General features: G+C 34.6%; 1 protein-coding gene across 4 annotated transcripts in view; it reads left to right on the top strand.

Moving 5' to 3' along the window:
* RSF1 (remodeling and spacing factor 1) overlaps window positions 1-22,860 on the top strand; it is a 124,961-nt gene that overhangs the window by 73,607 nt on the left and 28,494 nt on the right. For 2 of the 4 annotated variants that reach the window (XM_074335718.2, XM_074335720.2), the window contains exons 6-9: window positions 14,384-16,143; window positions 17,816-18,022; window positions 18,862-18,936; window positions 22,385-22,489. In XM_074335718.2, the coding sequence (XP_074191819.2) occupies window positions 14,384-16,143; window positions 17,816-18,022; window positions 18,862-18,936; window positions 22,385-22,489 (2,147 nt within the window). The remainder of the gene's footprint in view (window positions 1-14,383; window positions 16,144-17,815; window positions 18,023-18,861; window positions 18,937-22,384; window positions 22,490-22,860) is intronic. The other 2 variants (XM_074335719.2, XM_019726392.3) reach the window with 2 other exon arrangements.

The raw sequence follows: 22,860 nt of genomic DNA on the forward strand, positions 1-22,860 counted from the left end.
AACCAAAGTGTCCTTCGATAGATGAATGGATAAAGAAGTTCTGGTATATGTACACAATGGAATACTATTCGGCGGTAAGAAAAGATGATATAGGAACATTTGTGACAACATGGATGGATCTTGAGAGTATGATGCTAAGCGAAATAAGTCAGACAGAAAAAGCAGAGAACCATATGATTTCACTCATATGTGGTATATAAACCAAAAACAACAATAGAACAAGACAAACAAATGAGAAACAAAAACTCATAGACATAAACAATACTTCAGTGGTTACCAGAGGGTAAGGCTGGTGGGGGGTGGGAGATGAGGGTAAAGGGGATCAATTATATGGTGATGGAAGGAGAACTGACTGGGTGGTGAACAAACACACAAATGGGATTTATAGATGATGTAATACAGAATTGTACACCTGAAATCTGTGTAAGTTTACTAACAATTGTCACCCCAATAAATTTAAAAAAAAATTACCAAGAAAGACAAAATAGAATTAAAAAAAAAAAAAGAGAATGTGAAGGTACTTGTCGAACTCTTCTATTGTGGTAAATTACACATAACGTATTTATCATTTTAACCATTTTTATGTGTACAATTAAGTGCATTCACATTGTTATGCAAACACCACCATCCATCTGCAGAGTCGTTTCTCTTAATTGACACTCTATACTCATTGAACACTTAACTCCCCATTTTTCCCTTCCCCTAACCCCTGGCAGCCACTATTCTACTTTTTCTCTGTATGAATTTGACTAACTCTAGGAACCTTATATCAGAGAAATCATGCAATATTTGTCTCTTTGTGTCTCGGTTATTTCACTGAGCACAATGTCTTCAGTGTTCATCCATGTTGTTTGTTGCATGTGTCAGAATTTCCTTCCTCTTTAAGGCTGAATAACATTCCGTGGTATATATCTACCACATTTTGTTTATTCATCTGTCAGTGTTTTTTTCCCACCTTTTAGCCATTATGAATAATGCTGCTATGAACATGGGTATACAGATATCTGTTTGAGTAACTCTTTGGGGTATATAATCAGAAGTGGAATTGCTGGGCCATATAATAGTTCTATTTTTAAATTGTTGAGCCTCCTCCATTCTGTTTTGCACAGCCAATGCACCATTTTAGATTCCACCCATCACTTGTTATTTATTTATTTTTTAATTTTTATTGGGGAATATTGGGGAACAGTGTGTTTCTCCAGGGCCCATCAGCTCCAAGTCGTTGTCCTTCAATCTAGTTGTGGAGGGCGCAGTTCAGCTCCAAGTCCAGTTGCCGTTTTTAGTCTAGTTGCAGGGGGCGCAGCCCACCATCCCATGCGGGAATTTAACCTGTAACCTTATTGTTGAGAGCTTGTGCTCTAACCAACTGAGCCATGCGGCTGCCCCACCAGAAGCTCAGCAGCAGCTCATTGTTTTCAATCTAGTTTGGGCGCAGCTCAGTGGTCCACGTGGGAATCGAAATGGCAACCCTATTAAGAGCTCGCGCTCTAACCAACTGAGCCATCTGGCCGCCCATTATTTTCATTTTTTATAATAGCCATTCTAATGGATGTGCATTGGTATTGGGTTGTATGTGTGTGTGGGGGGTGGGTTTTTTGTTTGTTGGTTTGTTTTGGTTGTACCTAGTAAACTCTTAAGTCTACTTTAATTATAATTATTAAATCTGATTTTCTGACTTAGTTTTCTTTTATAATTTGCTTAGCTAAGCAGATCAAATCTTAACCTTTCTAGAAGGGAAGAAACCAACTGGAATTTTGTCACAATAACATCTTTTTACTTTTTGTTGATAACATACTTCCTAAAGATAGGGGTAGGAAGTTGCTCCCCTTCTTATGCTTTATTCCTTTGCTTTTAGTTTTCATCTGTTTTTTGATGAGGAAGCAATATTTTCTTACCTTATTTGCTACTTTGAGAGAACTGTTCATAAAGTCATCCTCTAGCTGACTTTATGAAATCAAATAATTTTGCCATTTAATGTAGGATATGATGTTTCTACATATTAAGCATAGCTTTTAGCAAAAATCTTAATTGTTCTTCTTTGGACAGTGTTTCTATGATTTCAGATATCTGGGGTGGTTTTATTTATAAGCCATACTTCTGAAAAATTCTTTTCTATATGTTAAAATTCAATTTGTAGGCTACGTAAGGAAAGCTTAATAATTTTAGTCAGAAACCCCTATTGAATTTCCAGATTTTTTAAGTAGTACTTCCTAAGGATTAGTTCTGAGTTTAGACAAATATTATTAGTTCATTTGGTCATTCAGTTTGGTCATTTATTTATGTATTTCTTATTCTCATACACAATTAAAATTAAGATCAGAGAGAATAGAAAATTGCAAAAAGAAGGCAAGATAATAGAAATTTAAGAGGCAATTAGGTAAATTTAAATTTGGCACTGATCTTGAAGGGAGAACCTATGTAGTTTAAATTAAAAAGAAAAGCAAAATGAACAATTCACTCAGTAACGTAAAGCTCTTCCTAATATTTAATTCTAAAATTTCACTGCGGGGTCTTATGATAGAGGGGGTGGGATTTCAACAATAATGGCAGCTAACATTTATTGGGTACATCCTGTTTCTTTGCAGCCTACCAAATGCTGTGCATGCATTTTCATTTAATCTTTATAGAAACTCTTTGAGGTAGCTACTATTATTACATTTTTACAGATGAGAGACTTAGGAAATTAATTTACCCCAAGTCATATAGATAATAAAGTGTAAGAGCCTATATCTGAATTCTGATCTTCATAAAGTCTATGCTCTTTAACTAGAGTGATCTAGAACTGTACTTCTCAAATTTTCATATGCACGCTGTTCACCTGGTGATCTTTTTTAAATGCAGAGGCTAATTGAGTCAGTCTTGCGTGGGGCTGCTGCTCTGCCATTTTAGCAAGGATCTAGATGCCGCTGATGCCGTTGATCATAGGACCACACTTTCAGTAGCAAGGTCGTAGAGGCCATCTTCTTCTAAGCTTGGAAACAAATACAGCAGAGGCTTTCATGTAGCTTTTTTGAAAACATTCCTCAATGAATGCTGATGTTACAACACTCAACGCAATTAAGAAAATGTCTATGGAGGAGGATATCTCTTGAAAAAGTAAAGGAGGAGGAGCAAGACATTTAATGTTTTGTTTTCTCCTTTCTTTTTTAAATAGTGTCTCTTCTGTTTCTCTTAACTGTACAAGTAATGTGTTTTTTATTCATTGATTCATTCAACAAATACTTATTATGCACCTACTATGTGCCAAACATGATTTTAAGCATGGGACTTCAGTAAACAAAGCAGACTGAAATCTTTGCTTTTGTGACGCCTCCAGTATAGTGGATAAAAAAGCTAACATACCATTTGCCATGTGCCAAGTACCATTCTCAGCGCCATGCGTATTTTAAGTTATATAATCTTTGCAACCATCCTACTAGTTATCACATTGTTTTTTTCCCGTTTTTCAAATGAGAGAGGTGAGACAAGGAGAGATTTAAGAAACTTTCCCAGGGTCACACAGCCTGTTAATGTTAATGGTACGCCCATTGTTCAAACTTGGGCAGTCTTTCTTCAGAGTCCATACACTTTAGATACTGTACTTACACATTATTTGGAAGAATAGGCAGTTTTATTCCGCCGCCAAAGCCCTATCTCTTACTCCATCCTCCCAGGTATAGTTTTTGTGTTCTGTTTCATAGAAAGACTAAAGAAATATGATTCTGTTTTGTCATTTTTATTACTCTCAGGTCTAAACAAACATTGCCCTTCATACAGTCACTTTGGTGGGGATTTTGATAGCTGGAAACAGTCCTAGACAATGTCTAATGTGGTTAGAATAGTAAAGCAAAATGTGACAAAAGTAACAACTCTGCGGTTGGATAGTTGGACATTAGACATCAAGAAGGGAAAAATAAATAGGAGCTGGAGAAAGACTGAAACAGCCACTCTTATTCTTGTAGCTAAAATAGATTTTTCTTTAATCATCAGTTGAATTGGCATGCTTTATATGTGCCCTTAGGAGATAAAAAGGATTAGCTCAGCCCATAATACAAAAAGATTATTGTTTTTGTATAGGTGCCAAGGAGAAGTGTATTACCTATAAAAGTGGGCCCCCAAAAAAATCCCAAAATGGCATTATGTGGCCTAAAAAGTTTACCAATTGAAGAATTAAATTAGCTTTTTTTTTTTCCTCACAGATAATTACAATCGCCTTCAAAGAAGTCTGAATTTTCTTAGACTAGCATTAGAATCTCACAGCCTGGCCTCAACCTATCTGTCCATTGTTGTCTCCTTTCTCCTTACATAATCACTGATTCCAGATTGCCTAGATGCCTTTATTTACTCCATATGTTGTGGGCATTCCTCCTGCGTCTTTATCATGCTCTTGTCTCCCTGAGGTACTGTTCCTCGAGGCACTGTGGAAATTGTAGTTATACTTCAGGTCCACCTGGAATCCCACCTTCTTGGTCCCTTTTCAAAGCTCCACTAGCATTTAATCAGACTATTTTTATTCCATTTATATTAGGATCAGTCATACTACCAAGCTTGAAGCTCTCAAATACTTGCTGAATGTTATTCTCAGACTATGGTAGATTCCAAAGTGCGTGTTAGGTGCCATTTAAGCCCTTCTCTGTCTAAGATCCAGAATATCATTTCAGATGGTACACTACCTGGAAGTTACTATGCTTAAAGAGCAGCATGAAACCTAATACATGCTTTTACTACACGTTAGGTCGTGTATTCTAATGTAGAAAGCACTTTTAACTTAAAAGGGATTTTTGTGGTGGAAAGCAAAGTTGAGACAAATCCTTTAATTTAGTTTTTTTCTGCTAATTAGAAAAAGACTTTTAAGTTTTACATTCATACACTTCTGCCTACATGTAGAATGAGAAGAGAGTATCATTTGAGAATCTCGTGTAGAGATAAGAAATAAGAGAGTGGCAGCTTAAAAACCCAGTTTAGCCTGAAAAAATGTTTATTTTGGTCTGTACAGCGCTGCTTTGTTTAAAAAACAAAAAACTAAGATAAAATTCACCATTTTCATTCAGTGGTTTTTAGTATACTTACAGTGTTGTATAACTATAACCACTATCCTGTTCCAGACCATTTTCATCATCCCACAAAGAAACCCTGTAACAATTAAGTAGTCACTTGCCGTTTTTCCCTACCCCTAACCCCTGGAAGCCACTAATCTACTTTCTGTTTCTGTAAATTTGCCTGCTTTGAATGTTTCATATAAATGGAATTATACAATATGTGGCCTTTTGTGTCTGGCTCCTTTCACTTGGCATAATGTTTTCAAAGTTTATCCATGTTGTCGGATCTATCAGTACTTTCTTCATTCCTTTTTATGACTGAATAATATTCCCTTGTGGATATACTACAGTTTTGTTAATCTGTTCATGAGTTGAAAGACGTTTGAATTGTTTCCACTTTTTGGCTATTATGAATAATGCCTCTGTGAACATTCGTATACAAATTTTTTGGGGAATTTGTTTTTACGTGTGTTTTTTATTTGAATTTGCTGTCAACATTTAAAATTGGAAATTAGAAATGTTGGTAAATATGGACGATGATTTCTGCATTTCAATAACGGGCTGTACCTGAGTAAGAGGTGACCCCGCCCCCTTGGTGGGACTCACAGTCCAGTTTACCTTAGTCCTCTCTTGTGTTCCCTAAAAATGGCTTTCGTCTCAGTTGCTTGGCGTAGTACTTAATTTTATTGTTTTCATAGAGTAGTTAAAGGGGGAGGGGGGAATTTATCATATTCGTATCTCTATTAAATATTGAAAAAAACAAGTCAACCAAGAAAACTGGGAGAGATGCTAATTTTTTGCAGAAGTGAAGACAATTCCTACAGTTACAATAGGTAAAGTAACCTACAGGTGATCCTCTGTGGCCATCAGGTACATGATATCTGATATAAAGCTTAAATTCAGCATGGCTTAAACAACAGAAATTTTATTTTCTCACCATTCCGGAGGCTGAAGTTCCAGATCAAAATACCTGCAGACTCAGTTTCTGGTGAGGGCTTTCTTTCTGTCTTGCTGTGGCCACCTTCTATCTGTGTCTGCACATGTTCTCTTCTGCTTGTACATGTGGAAGGAGAGTGATCTGGTGTTTCTTCCTCTTTTTATAAGGGCGCAGACCTATCTGATTAAGGTTTCATTATTACGCTCTCATTTCACCATAATTACCCCTCTATAGGCCCTCTCTCCAAATACAGTCACATTGGGAATTAGGACTTTAACATAAGAATTTGGGAGTGAGGCATAATTGTGAAATAATCTGCAGTAAGTAATGGAAAAGATACCTGATGTAGAGATTGGGAGGGACAGGGAGAGCTGAAATTTAAGGAAATTTGTTTCTGAATGCTATGATGGGCAGTTATATATTCTTAAGAAAAAAATATTACATGTAATATGAAAACCTTTTTTTTAAAAAATGTTGAGTTTTAGTGCAGCAAAAAAGCATATCAAACTAGAATGAGTATTTGCATATGTAAGTATAGTTAAATTCTCTTATAGAGATTAGATTACTAGGAACAAATGAGACAAGATGTTGAGCCATTTGTTACATTTTCTGTCGTAGTTGATGAAAGTGCAGATATTAATGATATTACCCATAGTGATTTCTTTATTTGTAGATTAATGAGAAATTTTAAATGATGAGAGTTAATTTGGATACGGATCCTTAATGAGCCCAACATTAGGAAATGCCTCTATGTATTAAGGGGAAAGCCTTACATATAAATGTAGACAGGGCGTACTTAGAAAAAGTAATCTACATTTGATCGTCCTTTGGCCATTGGGAACATAGCTGATAAAAAGCTTAAATTCAAGGTGACGACATTTTGTAAAAACATTTTTAAAGACAAAAGAACCTCAGTTATTAAACTGTGTCATAATCTAGGTATTCTTATAAAAAAAGTTAAAAGTGAAACATGTCAAAGTCATAGTAATTAACCTTTTGAACTGGATAAGCTCTCAAAGCTTGACTCAGAGGTGACTCAATGTTTTGCCTAATGAAGGAACTATACAATACAGTGGTTTTTTGTACTCTGAGGTTGATGATCTGCAGTGCCTGTCAGGAGTCTTCTTAGGTTCAACTAAACATTCAGACTCACGAGACTATTACTGACCACACTTGACATCAGTCTACTAAGATGGATGTAGGACAGGAATCAGTGCTTGCCAGCAAGAGTATGTCGTTTACGCAGCAGTTCATGTGACCAGACCATCTCATATGGGAGAACTGTCTTCTCCCAGGTGACAACCTCAGGAGCAAGTAAATGTGATTTTCATTGAGTAGGTGCAAGAAACCTTTTTGTCTTCAAAGCCTCGTGTTCCACATAAGCCATTATCTCATATAACAAACTCTATAGGCATATGTTCCAGGGTCCTCCTGCCCAAAGAGTCACTGCATTCAGGAGACCCCAAAGTATAGCATCACCGTTATGTATTTATATATTTTTTCATAGTCCAGATGCAATTTATCAGAGGTCAATGATACCATGAGCGCTGTTGCATAGTAACCACGTTGACATTCCAGTTGTTTTAGTTTACCAGGGGAGCACAACTTAACCAATACTCAAGTTCTCTGGAGAAGGAGAAAAGCTTTTCTTATTCTTAGTCCATGGCCCATAGATGGCTTAGTCATAGTTTGGTGCTAGAAAACCTTTGTGGGGGAGGAGGTGTTAACTTTTTAATGTCCTTCAGGGAAATATCCTTACCTCATCAATAAATATTTTCCAAAAGACTCAGTTTTTAGGTTGGCAATACAGTTGAAACACTTTGGATATTGCAATTTTATGAGTGGATTTACTTATTTTTCATGAAATTGGTTAAATAGGAAATGAAGTACATAAGGAATAATCTGGCTCACTTTCCTACACTAGTTGGTATCCAGAAATGGATGTGATGGCCTGAATTCTAAAATAGGTTCTCTGACTTTAAACTTAAAACAAAAGATTAATATTGTTTAGTTTGCTTTTCTTAAGTAATATTAGTAAAATAGAACGAAGACTACAAGATAACTTATTAAACCAGAATTTACTAATAAAGAACTGAAAACTAAATAACGATGGCACTCAATTTCAAAAATTGTGTGAATATCATGAGAGTAGATGCCCTGTATACAAAACCATGTTTCAAAATTCCATCAGTGTTTCAAAGTACCTGTATTCATGAACAGCTGTTTTCTGACAAAGTGTGTAGTAGCAAACATTGCTCCCTATTAAATGACTCAAGGCTAAGTTCTGTATTGCATATAACAGTGCTAAATACTAAATCGAACATTGTGATCATGAACAAAAAAATACACACACACACACCCCATGTTTCCCCGAAAATAAGATCTAGCTGGACAGTCAGCTCTAATGTTTTGGAGCAAAAATTAATATAAGACCCAGTGTTATTTTACTATAAGACTGGGTGTAATATAATATAATATAATATAATATAATATAATATAATATAATACCGGGTATAATATAATACCAGGTCTTATATATAAGACCAATATAATATATAATTAATATAATATATATATATATATGTAATATACCGGGTCTTATATTAATTTTTACTCCAAAAGATGCATTAGAGCTGATTGTCCGGCTAGGTCTTATTCTTGGGGAAACATGGTATACACACATACACACAGAGAGTGCCCAAAAAATGTATACACATTTTAAGAAAGGAAAAAACTGTTAAATTTTTACTTTAAAACATATTCAGTAGCACTAGAATTTAAGTATATTTCTGGCATTTTGTTTTTCTTACCCTCTGCCTGCTTGATTCATTTGTGTTACCTGCTTGCCTGCTGTAGCCATTAGAGTTTGCAATCCCTTCTGTAGAACATGAATACAAATTGTTAACATGTTGCGTACGGATCAGGGATTTAAACCCCGCCGTACTCAACGTGTTAACTACAAAGAAGTATTTTTTGATAAAACATGGGAGTATAATCTAGAGATTTATGGGTGGGTTTCAAAGCGTTCTTGTACTGGGTACAAAACCGCTATTTTTCTTACCTTGTTAAATATTGGTTTACTCCAAATAAATACAGAGAGACCAGATAAATAAAGGTGTTATTGCTACCTTGTTTTGATATCTTAAATTGTTTCCTTCATATAATTTCCGTCATTCCTTCTTTACAGCAGTCCTGATTTAAGTAGCAAAGATAAAGGACAAAAAAGACATTGAAGTTTGCATTTCTTTTATTTTTATGCCATGAACAATAGTGCACAGACCACAATACTTACTATATGAAAGATTTGTGATGATTGGGGAGGGCAGGAGAGAGAAAAGAAAGTAAGAAAGGAGGAAGCGGGGAAAAGGGAAGGAAGGAGAAAAGCAAAAGAACACTTTCATGATTAGAGAAACTGTTGAAGTTGTTTTTTCTGATTGAGTTTGTTGTAACTTGAATCAGAAGGAGAAAATGTAAGTTACCATTCATGATTTTTGGAAAGTGGCAGTGGCATGGTTTTTGTGTCTCTGCAAATCCCCCATAAAAGGAACATATTGATGGCAAAATTTAAAAACTGTAGACAGTACCTGAATTGAAGGTCTTAAAGGAGCTGGGTTACTCTGGGCCTTATGAATTCTCAAACCTCTTTAGCCAAAGCTCTCTTCCAAGACAAAACTCCACACTGAGCTTTGTCCAAACTGCTGGAAATAGAATCTAACTTACGTAGGATGGGGACAATATAGACAAACAAAAAAGAAGGTTCAAATAAAAGTATGAGAAAGGAATAGATTTAGGTGATCTCATAGCATAAGTCCTTTAATTTTGAATATCTCACAAAAATAATAGATGGAAAACTTGAGCTATAAAATGAGAAAACTATTTGACATAAAAATAAGCAACTAAAAAGGATCAAGGTCAAATCCCACAGGATTATTAGAAAAAAAGATAATCACTACAGAGAATGAAAGCTTATCCAAAAGACATTTCCACAAAACATACGAAAACTGTAAATCGGTCATAGACCTCAGAAAGAGTTAAAATTTTTCAAAAATCAGAAGAAGCATTAGCGCAACAAACACAAGAATTTGTGTCTTTAAAAAATAGCAAATGGAAATCTGTATGTTTTTTAAATGAAGAAGAAAGGAAGAGGTAAAGATTGGAGAGAAAGAGATAAGGATTTGAAAATAGGCAAAGAAAATGCAACAGGGGTCCAAAAAAAAAAAGAAAAACAAAGCAAGGGAACACAAAAAAGTACTAAAGACTATGTTCACAAAACTTCCTGAAATAAAGATGTGACACTACATATTGAAAAGACACTTGGAAAATGAATTCAGAACAACCAGAATCAACATATTCTAGTAAAATTATTGGGCTTTGAAAAAAGAAATAACTTTGGCTCTCCAGACTAAAAAAAACAAATGACTTAAGGGACAGAAAACCAGACTGCCGTCACTCTATTTGCAAGCAATGCTCTATACCAGGAGAAAATGCCGTAATGTATGGAAGAGGGGAAAATGTGCGACAGGGATTTTCTATCTGACTTTCAAATAAAGACTAGATAAACTGTTATCAATAACTGTGATCTATAATAAAATTTATGAAAATCTTGAGCATTAAATTTGTAGTTACATCTAAAATGTAACTAAATCTGAATGATGGATACAGGGAACATAGTCTTTAATGGCTATGTGCTTTGACAGTGGAGCTATAATAAGACTAAACAAATGGAGAAAGAATGGGAAGAGAACATACAAAAGCTTTTTAATGTATTAAATCACTTTGGTGATCATGGTCAATATTGTTATTCTGAAAATGTTTTGTGTGTAATATGAGAAAAAGTAACTAATATTCTAGTTATTAGTGGTGTCCTTGAAAACAATATTCTCGGTGTGGGGAAAAAATAAGATGTAGTATAGAACAGGTTAAAGAAACACTGAAATATCATTATGAACTCGTGAGTTATTTTTATTTAAAAATATATACATTTATTTTCTAGCTCTGTTCAGTGAAAAGACTTAGAAACAAAGGCCAACCCAGTAGCAGTGATGGAGCATCCTTAGCACCTAGATTGTTATCTTGAAATAACAGTTTTCCACTAAACTAAACCAAGGCTTCGTGGAAAAGTAGTCTGTTCCGATTCCGGGGCATAATGAGCCAAGAAACATCTTGTCCTTCCAGGTGGTATGGACGCTATTATTGTCACACCAGAAAGACTCAAGAGCCAATTGAAAGAGGTTTCCACCGTCAAAATAGGACAATTTAAGCATCAACAAGGATAATAAGTATAATGGATTAAAACACATTGAATATGTCTTAAATCCATGATTTTGTTATGGTACTAAAAGGAAAACTGGTTTACCTTTGGAGGATGCCAATGGGAATTGAATTATTATTTTGAAAACTGTTAAATAAATGAAAAGAATTAAGCATTCCCACCTTTCTGTATGAAATGTACCACTGTATAACAAGATAGTAAATTAGTAAAGTTTATTTTTATTGAATTTATTCCAACAAATCACTGATGGAAGAATGATAGAATGGTAATATCATCATTTTGCAATCCTTAATAAATTTTTAGGGCAAGTACTTTCCTGAACAAAATCAGATTCTGTTAGTAAGAAAGAAGAGGAGATAGGTAACTGGATAGGTAACTAGCGCTGTTCTTCACTGTTAGCTTAGATAGAGCATTCAGTGTTCATCACATAGTGATTCTGGTTGGGATGGTTGGGAAAGCACATAATAGGTGATATTATTAGGAAATATATGTTGAGTAAATGAATGAATCGGCTTTCAAAACCTACAGTAGGTAACACTTCTCTTGAATTTGAATCACCTCAGACAGGTTTGTCAAGCACTGTTGCTACGGCATTGTGATTTTTGAAGTGAATTTCCCTTGAGTTTTGTCACTTCAAATTTTAATGTCTCTTAAACTCATTTGCATCCTCTTATAGTTTCTTTTTGACAAAACTTTGAGGAAATGTTTATATACTGAATGAGCTTTTTACCAATTATGATTACACTTAAAGATTCATTCTCTGTCATGGTTCTGTTCTTTATACGGTTTTAAGGACACACCTATGTAATCTAGGGGGAACTAGACTAGTAATTGTTGTCATGTTTTTCTCTGAAAACAACTGAGCCAAATGTAAAAGATACCAAGGATTTAAGATGTTTCGATTAAGAGGACTTTGAGTTAGTGAAGAATAATTGTTGAGGTCACTTAGTCCAGTTGCTTTTTATTTATAGGTGAAGAAATGAGGTTCAGAGAGTTTGTGACAAATCCAAAGATACACCACTAGCTGAAATAGGATTAGTGAACCTAGGAGTCTTGAATCGAATGTTATTCCTCATTTTATTTTGACAGGTTGTTATTCAAATCAAAATCAGTTCAAACAATTGAAGAGAACTTTATCATTCACCACCCTCAAATAAAAACATAGGTGTCATTTTTTTATTGGATAAATTTGACATGTAACATTGTATAAATTTGAAGTGTACATCATGTTACTTTGACACATTTATATATTGTAATATGGTTGCCATTATGCTATTTATCACATTACATCCTTATATAGTACAGTAATAGTGTCATTTTACCTTGGGTCAGAGTTACAGTGAGAGCCTGAGTTGCTTTCTGAACCAAAATATATAGAACTACTAAATTGTGTTCAGTAAACTCTTAATATTAGGTTGGAATTATTTTTAGATTGTAATATAGATTACAATTGTTAACAAAGATGTTCACTTAATTAGATTAGCTGATCTGCTATCCAATCTCAACAAATAGGAATTTACTAAACCTACTTTATCAGTGGGAAAGGGAAAACAAACAAATTAGATAATTACTGTGATGTCTTTAATTTTCTTAGCAGCATGTATAAATTAAATCACTAAAAATGTAAAGAGGGAGGAGTAATACGTATACTGTAACCTCAGGTTCTGAGTGGGTCTCAGTGGTTCTTGAATTTTTTATTTGCATCATGGTTCAACTTATAAAATTGATGATTTATAATAAAAATATTCACTCTTTAAAGAAATAGTGAATTCTCATTGTAAAAAACATGTCCTATTTCATCTCACTTCTATCCTTTCCATTTTATCCCCATGAAATACATTATAACTCTGGTTTATGGACTTGACAAGAATCTGTTCAAAATTTTTTGTAAAACTTTCTGTCTTGGTAAAACTTCGTTTATAATTGAAGTGGTTTTTTTTAGTTGGAAGGATAGGGTGAGGTGATGGAACATGTAAGTAAAATCAGTATTTAAATGAATTCTGAAAACACTCTGCTCAGATTCTTTTTTTCTTTTTTTAAAATTTTTATTAGGGATATTAGGGAACTGTGTTTTTGCAGGACCCGTCAGCTCCAAGTCAAGTGGTTGTTTTCAGTCTAGTTGTGGAGGACGCAGCTCACTGGCCCATGTGGGAATTGAACCAGCGACCTTGGTGCTATGAGCACTGCGCTCTAACCAACTGAGCCAACTAGCCGCCCCTGCTCAGATTCTCTGAGCACAAGCATATGTGCAATCTTGTAATCCCATTTACAGATTATGCCATTTACTAAATATGGCTTTTGTTATATTTAAATTTGCACTATTAGGTACTGCATAAAAGTTGATAATATATAGCCAATAATGTAAAAAGAAGAATTGACAGGTAAACCTAATAGTTTCTTTGTAAAATATGAACTCCTGAAATGTTAGTAATAGCATTTGATAAAGTAAATTGTAATATAACCCCATTGGGGAGTGTTATATAATTAAGTCGCAATTTTTGTAAAAAGCATGTAATATCATAAGAAAATACTCATGTTTCAATGAAAAAAATGGGCAGTATGATCCCAATTTTATCAAAAATATACAAGACTAGAAGGAAGTAACCTAAAATATTAATAATCATTACTTGTGGAGATTGGCGTTATGGGCATTTTTTTTCTGTTTTTCATTTTCTGTACAGAATTGTGTTACTTTTATACTTCGAATAATCATAAAACATTTTCTCTCTGCCGTGCTCATGTTAGCTCAACGAAATGAAGTGCTTGATGACTTGCAAAGAAGGACAGTTGTCAGTTTTTAAAACAAATACGGCCTTTTGCAGATGGTTTGTATAGTATTTTTAGTTTCATATTTTGGAGCTTGAATAAAATATTTGAGCTGTATAAATATTTGCATTCCATTAAGAATACTGAGGCCAAAAGTATAAAGGAGAAATTTGAGTCTTTTTAAATACTAGCTTTTTAATATCTAGAGGTTATCCTTCAGAGTTTGGTAATTTTCTTCACTGTCAGATTTTATTTTTTATTGTTAAGTGTCCAGTAACAAGTCACCTCCTTTAAGAGAGACTCTTCAGATGGAAATATATATGTTAAGTCTTTTATATTTTATAATCTTGAGTGCTTAGATTAATATAAGCTTTTTCTGATTTTTTTTAGAGGAACAGAAGGAAAATGAAAAGAGGAAAAATGAAGAACAGCCAATAGATTCTGAAAACCATTCCATACCCAATGCTCTAGAAGAAAGTACCGTGAAAAGAGAAAAAGAAGATGAAAAGGAACTTGTGAAACTGCCAGTCATAGTAAAGCTAGAAAAACCTTTGCCAGAAAGTGAGGAGAAAAAGAGTATCAAAGAAGAAAGTGACTCCTTCAAGGAAAATGTCAAACCCGTTAAAGTCGAAGTGAAGGAATGTAGAGCAGACCCTAAAGATATCAAAGGTAGCATGGAGAAGCTCGAGCCTGAGAGGCTCGAGTTTGGTGGCAATGTTAAATCTCAAGAAATTACTGAGAAGTCTACTGAAGAAACTGAGAAACTTAAAAATGACCAGCAAGCCAAGATACCACTGAAAAAACGAGAAATTAAACTGAGTGATGATTTTGACAGTCCAATGAAAGGACCTTTGTGTAAATCAGTTACTCCAACAAAAGAGTTTTTGAAAGATGAAATAAAACAAGAGGAAGAGACTTGTAAAAGGATCTCTACAATCACTACTTTGGGTCATGAAGGGAAACAGCTGGTCAATGGAGAAGTTAGTGATGAAAAGGTAACTTCAAATTTTAAGACAGAACAAATGGAGACAAAGTTTTATGATACAAAGGAAGATAACTATAGCCCCGCTAAGGACAAAAGTGTCATCGTGGAGGGAAATGGAGCAGAGTCCTTAAATTCTGTTATAACAAGTACGAAAATAGGTGATCTTGAGAAAGAGGTGGTCCCATTAGGGAAAGATGCAGAAAGTTCAATATCCGACATGGAGACCCAGAGTCAAAAAGGTCAGACAAAGGAAACTGATCCTCCAGAAATGGAAACCTCTCTCGAGACGTCTGAGATGGCAAAGGATCTCTCTTTAAAAACTGCTTTATCTACCACTGAATCATATACCGTGAAAGGTGAAGAGAAGTCTTCTAAAAGTAAGGATAAGCGCCCACCAGTCCTAGAATGTCTTGAAAAGTTCGAGAAGTCCAAAAAGACTTTTCTTGATAAGGACACGCAAAGATTGAGTCCAATACCAGAGGAGGTTCCGAAGAATACTCTAGAATCAGTAAAGCTAGGCTCTCCTGAGGCAGCTGAAACTTCTTCACCATCTCACATGGCTGGCCACTGTGAGAAACTAGCCTCAGAAAAAGAAGTGGTTGAGTGTCAGAGCACAAGTACCGTTGAAGGTCAGTCCCTAGAAAAAACAGACCCAGAAATTCTAAGAGAGGATTCTGAATCCTCGAAAATAGAAATGGATAACCTGGACAATGTCCAGACCTCTGGCGCGGAGGATCCTTCTGAGACAAAGGGTTCTATGCAAAAAAGTAAATTTAAATATAAGTTGATTCCTGAAGAGGAAACCACTGCCTCAGAAAACACAGAGATAACTTCTGAAAGGCAAAAAGAGGGCATCAAATTAACAATTAGGATATCCAGTCGGAAAAAGAAACCAGATTCTCCTCCCAAAATTCTAGAACCAGAAACCAAGCAAGAGAAGTCAGAAAAGGAAGAAGAGAAAACAAATGTGGGTCGTACTTTAAGGAGGTCTCCAAGAATATCGAGACCCACAGCGAAAGTGGCTGAGATCAGAGATCAGAAAGCTGATAAAAAAAGAGGGGAAGGAGAAGATGAAATGGAAGAAGAGTCAGCAGCTTTGCAAAAAACAGACAAAAAGGAAAATTTGAAAAAAATGGAGAAGGATACAAATTCTAAAGTAAGCAAGGTAAAATTTCTCTTAATCTGAGTTTTAATTTTCACTAGCAATATTTGGCTCTAAATGTTTGTAGCTTTTTTACTTTTGGCTAAAACAAGTCATTCAGAGGTATCTTTCTTCCTATATCTGAGGTGTCTTTTTCTCAGTGTTTATCCCTAGATATTTTATTTCATATTCTATAATCTTGTCATCTTTTAAACTTTTTCTCTTATAGGCAATATATTCTCTTTGTAAACTATTCAAATAATACCCAACCTATAGAATTGAAAAATGAAAATTCCCCATACACACTATTAACAGCTTGGTGTCCATCTCTTTTCAGTCATTTTTCCATACATTCATGTGTATGTTTGTAAATAGCCATTCACTTAAAAAATAAATTGAATCGAATATGTTCATTTTTCTATGAGTTTTTCACTTAACAGTGTGTCTCTGAACTCTTTCCATGTCAATAGGTATAGTCTACCTTTTCGTTATTAATAGCCATATAGAATTCCGTAGTTTGGATGTACCTCAGTTTATTTGACTACTCCCTTATTGATTGACATTTAGGTTGTTTCCAATTTTTCACTATTACAGGAAATGCTGCATTGAAGATCATTTTGGACATGAGTGAGTATTTCTTTAGAATAGACTCCTAGAATTGGAATTACTGGGTCAAGGGGCATGTGTATTTTAAGTTTGGGTAGCTATTGACACATTGCCCTCCAAAAAAGGCCCTACCCTCTCATTACATGTATGAGAGTGCCTATTTTCCCCAAGTTTAAACATTAGTCTAAGAAGCCAAAATTATTTTTCAGTAACTCTCTTATTTTAAGCAAAATCTGGTATAAGTTTAACTAGTCTATGGGAGTTTGTTAAAAGTGCTACTTTTGTTTTTAATTTAGTTAAGTGATCATATTGTTCTTCATTTTAAATGATCCTTTGTTCCCTGAAATACTGAATTTTTAATTCTTTACTTTTAAAAAGTTTCCCCTTCTGTTAGAATTATTTTGGTCTTTGATGGGGACTTATACCATAGGAATTAATTAAAATATAAAACCAGGCAATAAAAAGTAGTTTAGAACATTATAAACTTATTTTATGAATAATATATTTTGTAAGTTTGTCAGGATTTTTATATGCAGTTCTGACCCATTAAAATTTTTTAAATTCATTTCTAATATGGGAATTTAAAATTTTGTATAACAAAATGTGAGAATATAGTCAGTACTCGATTACAGAGCCTTTGAAATGTGCATGGCCTTTGACCCAGAATCCTCTTCAAGGAATTTATCCTAATCACAGAGGTGTGTGTAAAAGTTTATATTTACAAGGATACAATTGTTTACGAAAGTGAAAAAATGGGAAACTACCTAAATGTCTGTCTAGTAGGGGATTAGATAAATACAACTACGTGATGGCATATTATATAGTCATTTACAGTAATGTTAGGAAAAATTTTATGACTAGGGAAACTATTTATAAGACAAAATGTTCATTATAATCCTCCCAAAATAGAAAAAATAATGGAAATAAATACCAAAATTAAATGGTAGGTTTATCTGTTGGAAAAGCTACAATAATTTTCCTTTTCTTCTTTATATAGTGACTAAATATTCTACCATGGACATGTAATTAGAAGTTTTTCTTTTTACATTGTTATTATACCAAATTATCCCAATTTTTAATTTTGTACTAGGTAAAAACCAAAGGCAAAGTTCGATGGACTGGTTCTCGGACACGTGGCAGGTGGAAATATTCCAGCAATGATGAAAGTGAAGGGTCTGACAGTGAAAAATCATCCGCAGCTTCAGAAGAGGAAGAAGAAAAAGAAAGTGAAGAAGCCATCCTAGCAGATGATGATGAGCCATGCAAAAAATGTGGCCTTCCAAACCACCCTGAACTGGTACGTACCTGACCTAAAGGAGCAATATTCCTATACTGGCGTGCTGTGGTTGCCCAAAGAAGCCTAATTTTTCTGGGTTTGATCATGATTTGAATGTTATAATGCTGCAGAGCTTGTGTGTGCAAAATAACCTTTATTTCTATTTCTCAAATAACCCAATTAAGGGGAAGTCAGGATCCTGCTTTCATTCTACCTGATTAGGTATTGATATTTTCTTTACTTAAGGGTACATTCCTAATCTCTTCTCACAAATCAATGAATTTATTCCGATATTGCTGTTCCATTCTTTGTCTTTAAGTTTTTCTTCTTTCAATTTAAGTTACTTTATAATGATATTTCTGAAGTGCCAGCTTTAAATACGTAAGTCCTGAAGGCCTTATTGCCCTTCTGTAACAACACATAAGTCAAGTAGTTAACCTCGTAGGGCTGTAAACTTTGGGAAATGGGCAGTTCTAAAAAAATTAAGAGGATTAATTATAGATCAGATATATTCAGAAGAATAGTGACAGATTTAGTGGGAACTTTCTTCCCCAGGAAGTAAGTTCTTCAAAGGTAGCCTAAATCAGGAAAACCAATTCCTGACCTATATATACTTTTTGCAGTTCATAAGTGCTTTCTAAAGAGCCTATTGAAGAAACACTCTTGTTACGCCCAATTCTATGCAACTATTCTGTTCTTTTGAATAGATTTGACTTTAAAGGCAGGCTCCAACTATTAAGTAGAAATGTAAAGAAAGATGCTTCCACATGGGTAGAATTATGTGGATCAGAAAAGTTTTGAGATCCTCTAAAGTTTGGAAAATTCATATGAAGTGGTTCTCCAAGGCTCTTTTTTCCTAGAAAGCAGTATGGTGTGATGGGGAAAGCATGGACCAGACAGACTTGGCAGCAGATCCTGCTTCCACCACTTATCAGGTGCTCTCTTCTCTGTATCTTGATTTCTTCGTTGTAAAATGGGAATAATACCACATACTTCTTGAGGGTTGTTTTTAATGTTTTGTAAAGTTGCCTAGCACAGTTCCTGACATCTGCTGTAGACTGAGTTAACGTTATTTGTATTTACTTAGTTTTTTTGTAATGTTAAACTCATATCTGGAAACCAAATTCATCAGCGAAGTTTATCATATCCAAGAAGTTTTAGCTGATTCACATAAGAGATATAACTTAGAACCAGATAATGACTTTAGCACTGAGATGAGTAGATGCTGAAATTACACTGAGAAGACCCTCCTAGGCAATTTTATGGCTATCAGGCTGTGAAAGTTAGGTCAAGATTCTCGTGTCGAGAAAAGGCATAAGAAGATACAGGAGATAGTGGTCTTCCCTCTAAGTCAAGTGAAAATCAGCACTGTGTTCTTTCCCTGCCGTTTGCTAATATCTTTTTAAACTAAGAGAGTGCATTTTAACTGAAGTGGCAATAGATGTCAATGACAAAGGGGTGTGAGGAAATAATAAGTAAAATGGGGTGAGCAGAAATGATGTTGAGGCAATGGAGAAAGTGGTACCCTTCTTGGCGCACACACAGGATTTTTAGTTGGTTATCTTAATAACTGCTCTGAAAATCCCATTGCTGGTTACTATGCCAAAGAGAAATAACATTGGAAAACTGAAGATCCCAAGGTGGATTTCTTATGCCATATATTTAAAGGTAATCCTCAAATCAAAATGTCAAGCAACTGTGATGTGTTAAGTGGCAGGGAAGTGATTCTGAATTAGAAAGACGTGGTCCTCATCCTCACTGAACTTACAGCAGGAAAGCAGTAAATTCAGAAATCAGTATAGAGCTCTGGCATTTTCCAAATGCTTTATAGTCAAAAATAAAAGGAGCATTGCCTGCGGCCTGGAATCTTTCATAGCAATATTTATTTTAATGGGGTTTTTACCTTCATTGCAGAATAGAGACATCATTGTTTTAGAAATAAATTGATTTCCAACTGTTTATTTTTAATTTTGTTCCTTGAAATTTATGTTATGTTTTATCATATAAACAATGTGATAAATAAAATCAGGCGCTACATATATGTGCCTGTGGAATCAGTCAGTCAGTCATATAACTGAAGTACTGAATTCTGGTATTGGCAGAAAATGATGATTCATTATACGAAGAAGGGGAAAGGTATTTTGGACTCAAATCACTACCCGTGTGCACATCCTACCCTTTTCTTTCCTCCCACCATGGTACGTGTTAGCAATTCAGAAATTACATATATATATATATATATATATATATATATATATATATATATACACACACACACACATATATATATATGGGATTGAACAAAATAAATGAAGTGTAGCTAATAGACAGCTTTCTACTGACAGAAAGAAGTTACAGATACGCAAGGCCGAAGGCTAGAATGAACCCTGTGGTGCTGGATTAGAGCTGGAGATATTAGCTCTATGCTTATGCTTATTTTAATATAGTTATATGTGCACATGGGTTGCTATACATACATGTATTTCCAAGCCCTGTCCTCTGAGAGAGCTTAGAAGCTGTGATACCCCTTAGCAGTGAGCACTGAGCACTTAGATCTTGGTTTCTAAATAGCATTCTCCATTGAAGGAACCAGGGCTTCTGGGAGAAATGGCTGATTCTAGACTTGGGCAGGGAAAATATTAAGATGTACCTGGAGTATCCAATAATGCCAGAAACTAGGGAAGTGCTTTAAAAAAAAAAAAAAAAAAAACGAATGCAAATGAGTTCTAAGGACATAGCCAACCTGAAAGAGCTCCCAGTGTGTCGTGTCCATGGCTAGAACAATTTGAATTTGACAAACAAAATAATAGTTTGATATTATAACCCAAAGATAAAATATTCATTAGTGCATCCTGCTATAAATACATAATTGAATAAACGAAGAGATGTGAGGTAAGGGACATATTTTCTTTACAGAGGAATTCCAAATGACAAAAGTAGAAGCTTGAGGGGAAATAGAGAATCACCATTAGAACACTATAGTAATCATTATTGTAAGTGAGATCTACTAACGAGTGCTAAAACGAGCAGGTGAAACTTTCAGGAAAAACAGGAAGTTATTTGCATAACTTCAACGATTTTTCCCCTACAGTAGTTATTACTCTGGCCATTTTACCTTACATCTATAAATTCTTGGATACTCCTCCCTCCACAAAGGGGAGTCAAATTCCCCTCCCCTGGAGTGTGGTCTGGACTTATCACTTCTAATGAGAATAGAGTGGAAAGTGAAAAGTAGTAGCTTTACAGTGATGAGAACCAACAGACACTACGGTAAGCAAATGATTGAGGTTAATATTCCCAGTAATTAGTCATGATATCGTGTACCCCCAGACATGACACAGTGACCAGGGCACTTCACCTCTGTGGAATTCTTCTCCAGAACCCATAACCTCAGTCTAATCAAAGAAGACCTCAGACAAACCCAAACTGCAGGAAGTCTATATAATATCTGACTAGAACTCTTCAAAAACAGTCAGTCATGAGAAACAAAGAAAGACGAAGAAACCATTGTAGATCGGAGGAAATTAAGGAGACATGATTAAATGCAATACATATAGTATCCTGGAATCAGAAAAAAAGACATTAGTGGAAAACTGGTGGAATCTGAATGAAGTCTATTGTTTAGTTAACAATATTGCTAATTTCTTAGTTTGGGTAAATGTACCATGGTTATATAAGATGTTAACATTAGTGGAAGCTGGGTAAAGGGCTTATGGGAACTCTACTGTCGTTGCAACTCTTCTGTAAATCTAAAATAATTTAAAAATAAGATTTTTTTAGCTAGACATTCATGTGTGTGTCATTTTAAATTTTAAAGAATTGATCATCTTAAATTCAAATAACAAAAAGTATCAACTTAAGACTAATTATTGTTAGCCTTTGTATTTGAACATGATTGTCTTTAGTTCCATTCCCCTTATACCTCAGTCTCTTCCCTATCTGAATTTATGTAATAAAAGGAACCATGAATGATTCTTACAGATATGTAATTGGAATGCTATTTAAAGTGGAAATTATTTGTATTTTTAAAATCCTTTGTGTGGTAGGGTAGTTTGATACTTGACCTGTAATACTCTGTTATAGAGACTATATTGTTATAGCCCTTATGGCATACTAGAAAAAGATTGTATCTCTAGTTCAGGAAGGGCTTGCTATTTTTCACTTAATCTTGTATCTTAACATTATCTTAGCGTTTTTATTTTTTTATTTTTTAAAAAATGGCATGTTACATCCCTAATAATCAGAGCTTTTTATGCAAATAAAGAGTATAGTATAGCATATTTCTTAGTATAGTCCTAAGATACTGAAATGTCTTGATTTTAACTTGCGTTATTGAATTTTCGTCATAGAGTTAGGTTGCTATTAATATATGGTTTATTTCAGATTCTTCTGTGTGACTCTTGTGACAGTGGATACCACACTGCCTGCCTTCGCCCTCCTCTGATGATCATCCCTGATGGAGAATGGTTCTGCCCCCCTTGTCAACATGTACGACCTGGCACACCTTTGTTTTCCAGTCTTTGATTTTATATTCAAATTAGTAATATTTTTTGACAGCTACGAAACATTTTAAATCTCCAAGACAATTTATATATATTGTCTACCTCTTGTCTAAATTTCTGTGAAATTATAGGCTGTTGAAAAAAAATACCTTTTATTATTAACCCTTAGGTCTTCCCTTTATTTTTCCCAAATCAATTCTCAGAAGACATCTAATTTTTGTAAAATTATAGCCTGGTTTATTATTATTTTTTCTCACAAAGGCACAAAGAGCGCCAAATTAAGATAATATACAAGAAGAGAAGTAGTTTCTTTCTGTTGTTTATCCCTGTGTATCATCATCTTTTCCATTTCTACCC

The sequence above is a fragment of the Rhinolophus sinicus genome, chromosome 14 (assembly GCF_057876585.1).
Source record: "Rhinolophus sinicus isolate RSI-liver-muscle chromosome 14, RSI-T2T, whole genome shotgun sequence".
NCBI classification, from domain to species: domain Eukaryota; kingdom Metazoa; phylum Chordata; class Mammalia; order Chiroptera; family Rhinolophidae; genus Rhinolophus; species Rhinolophus sinicus.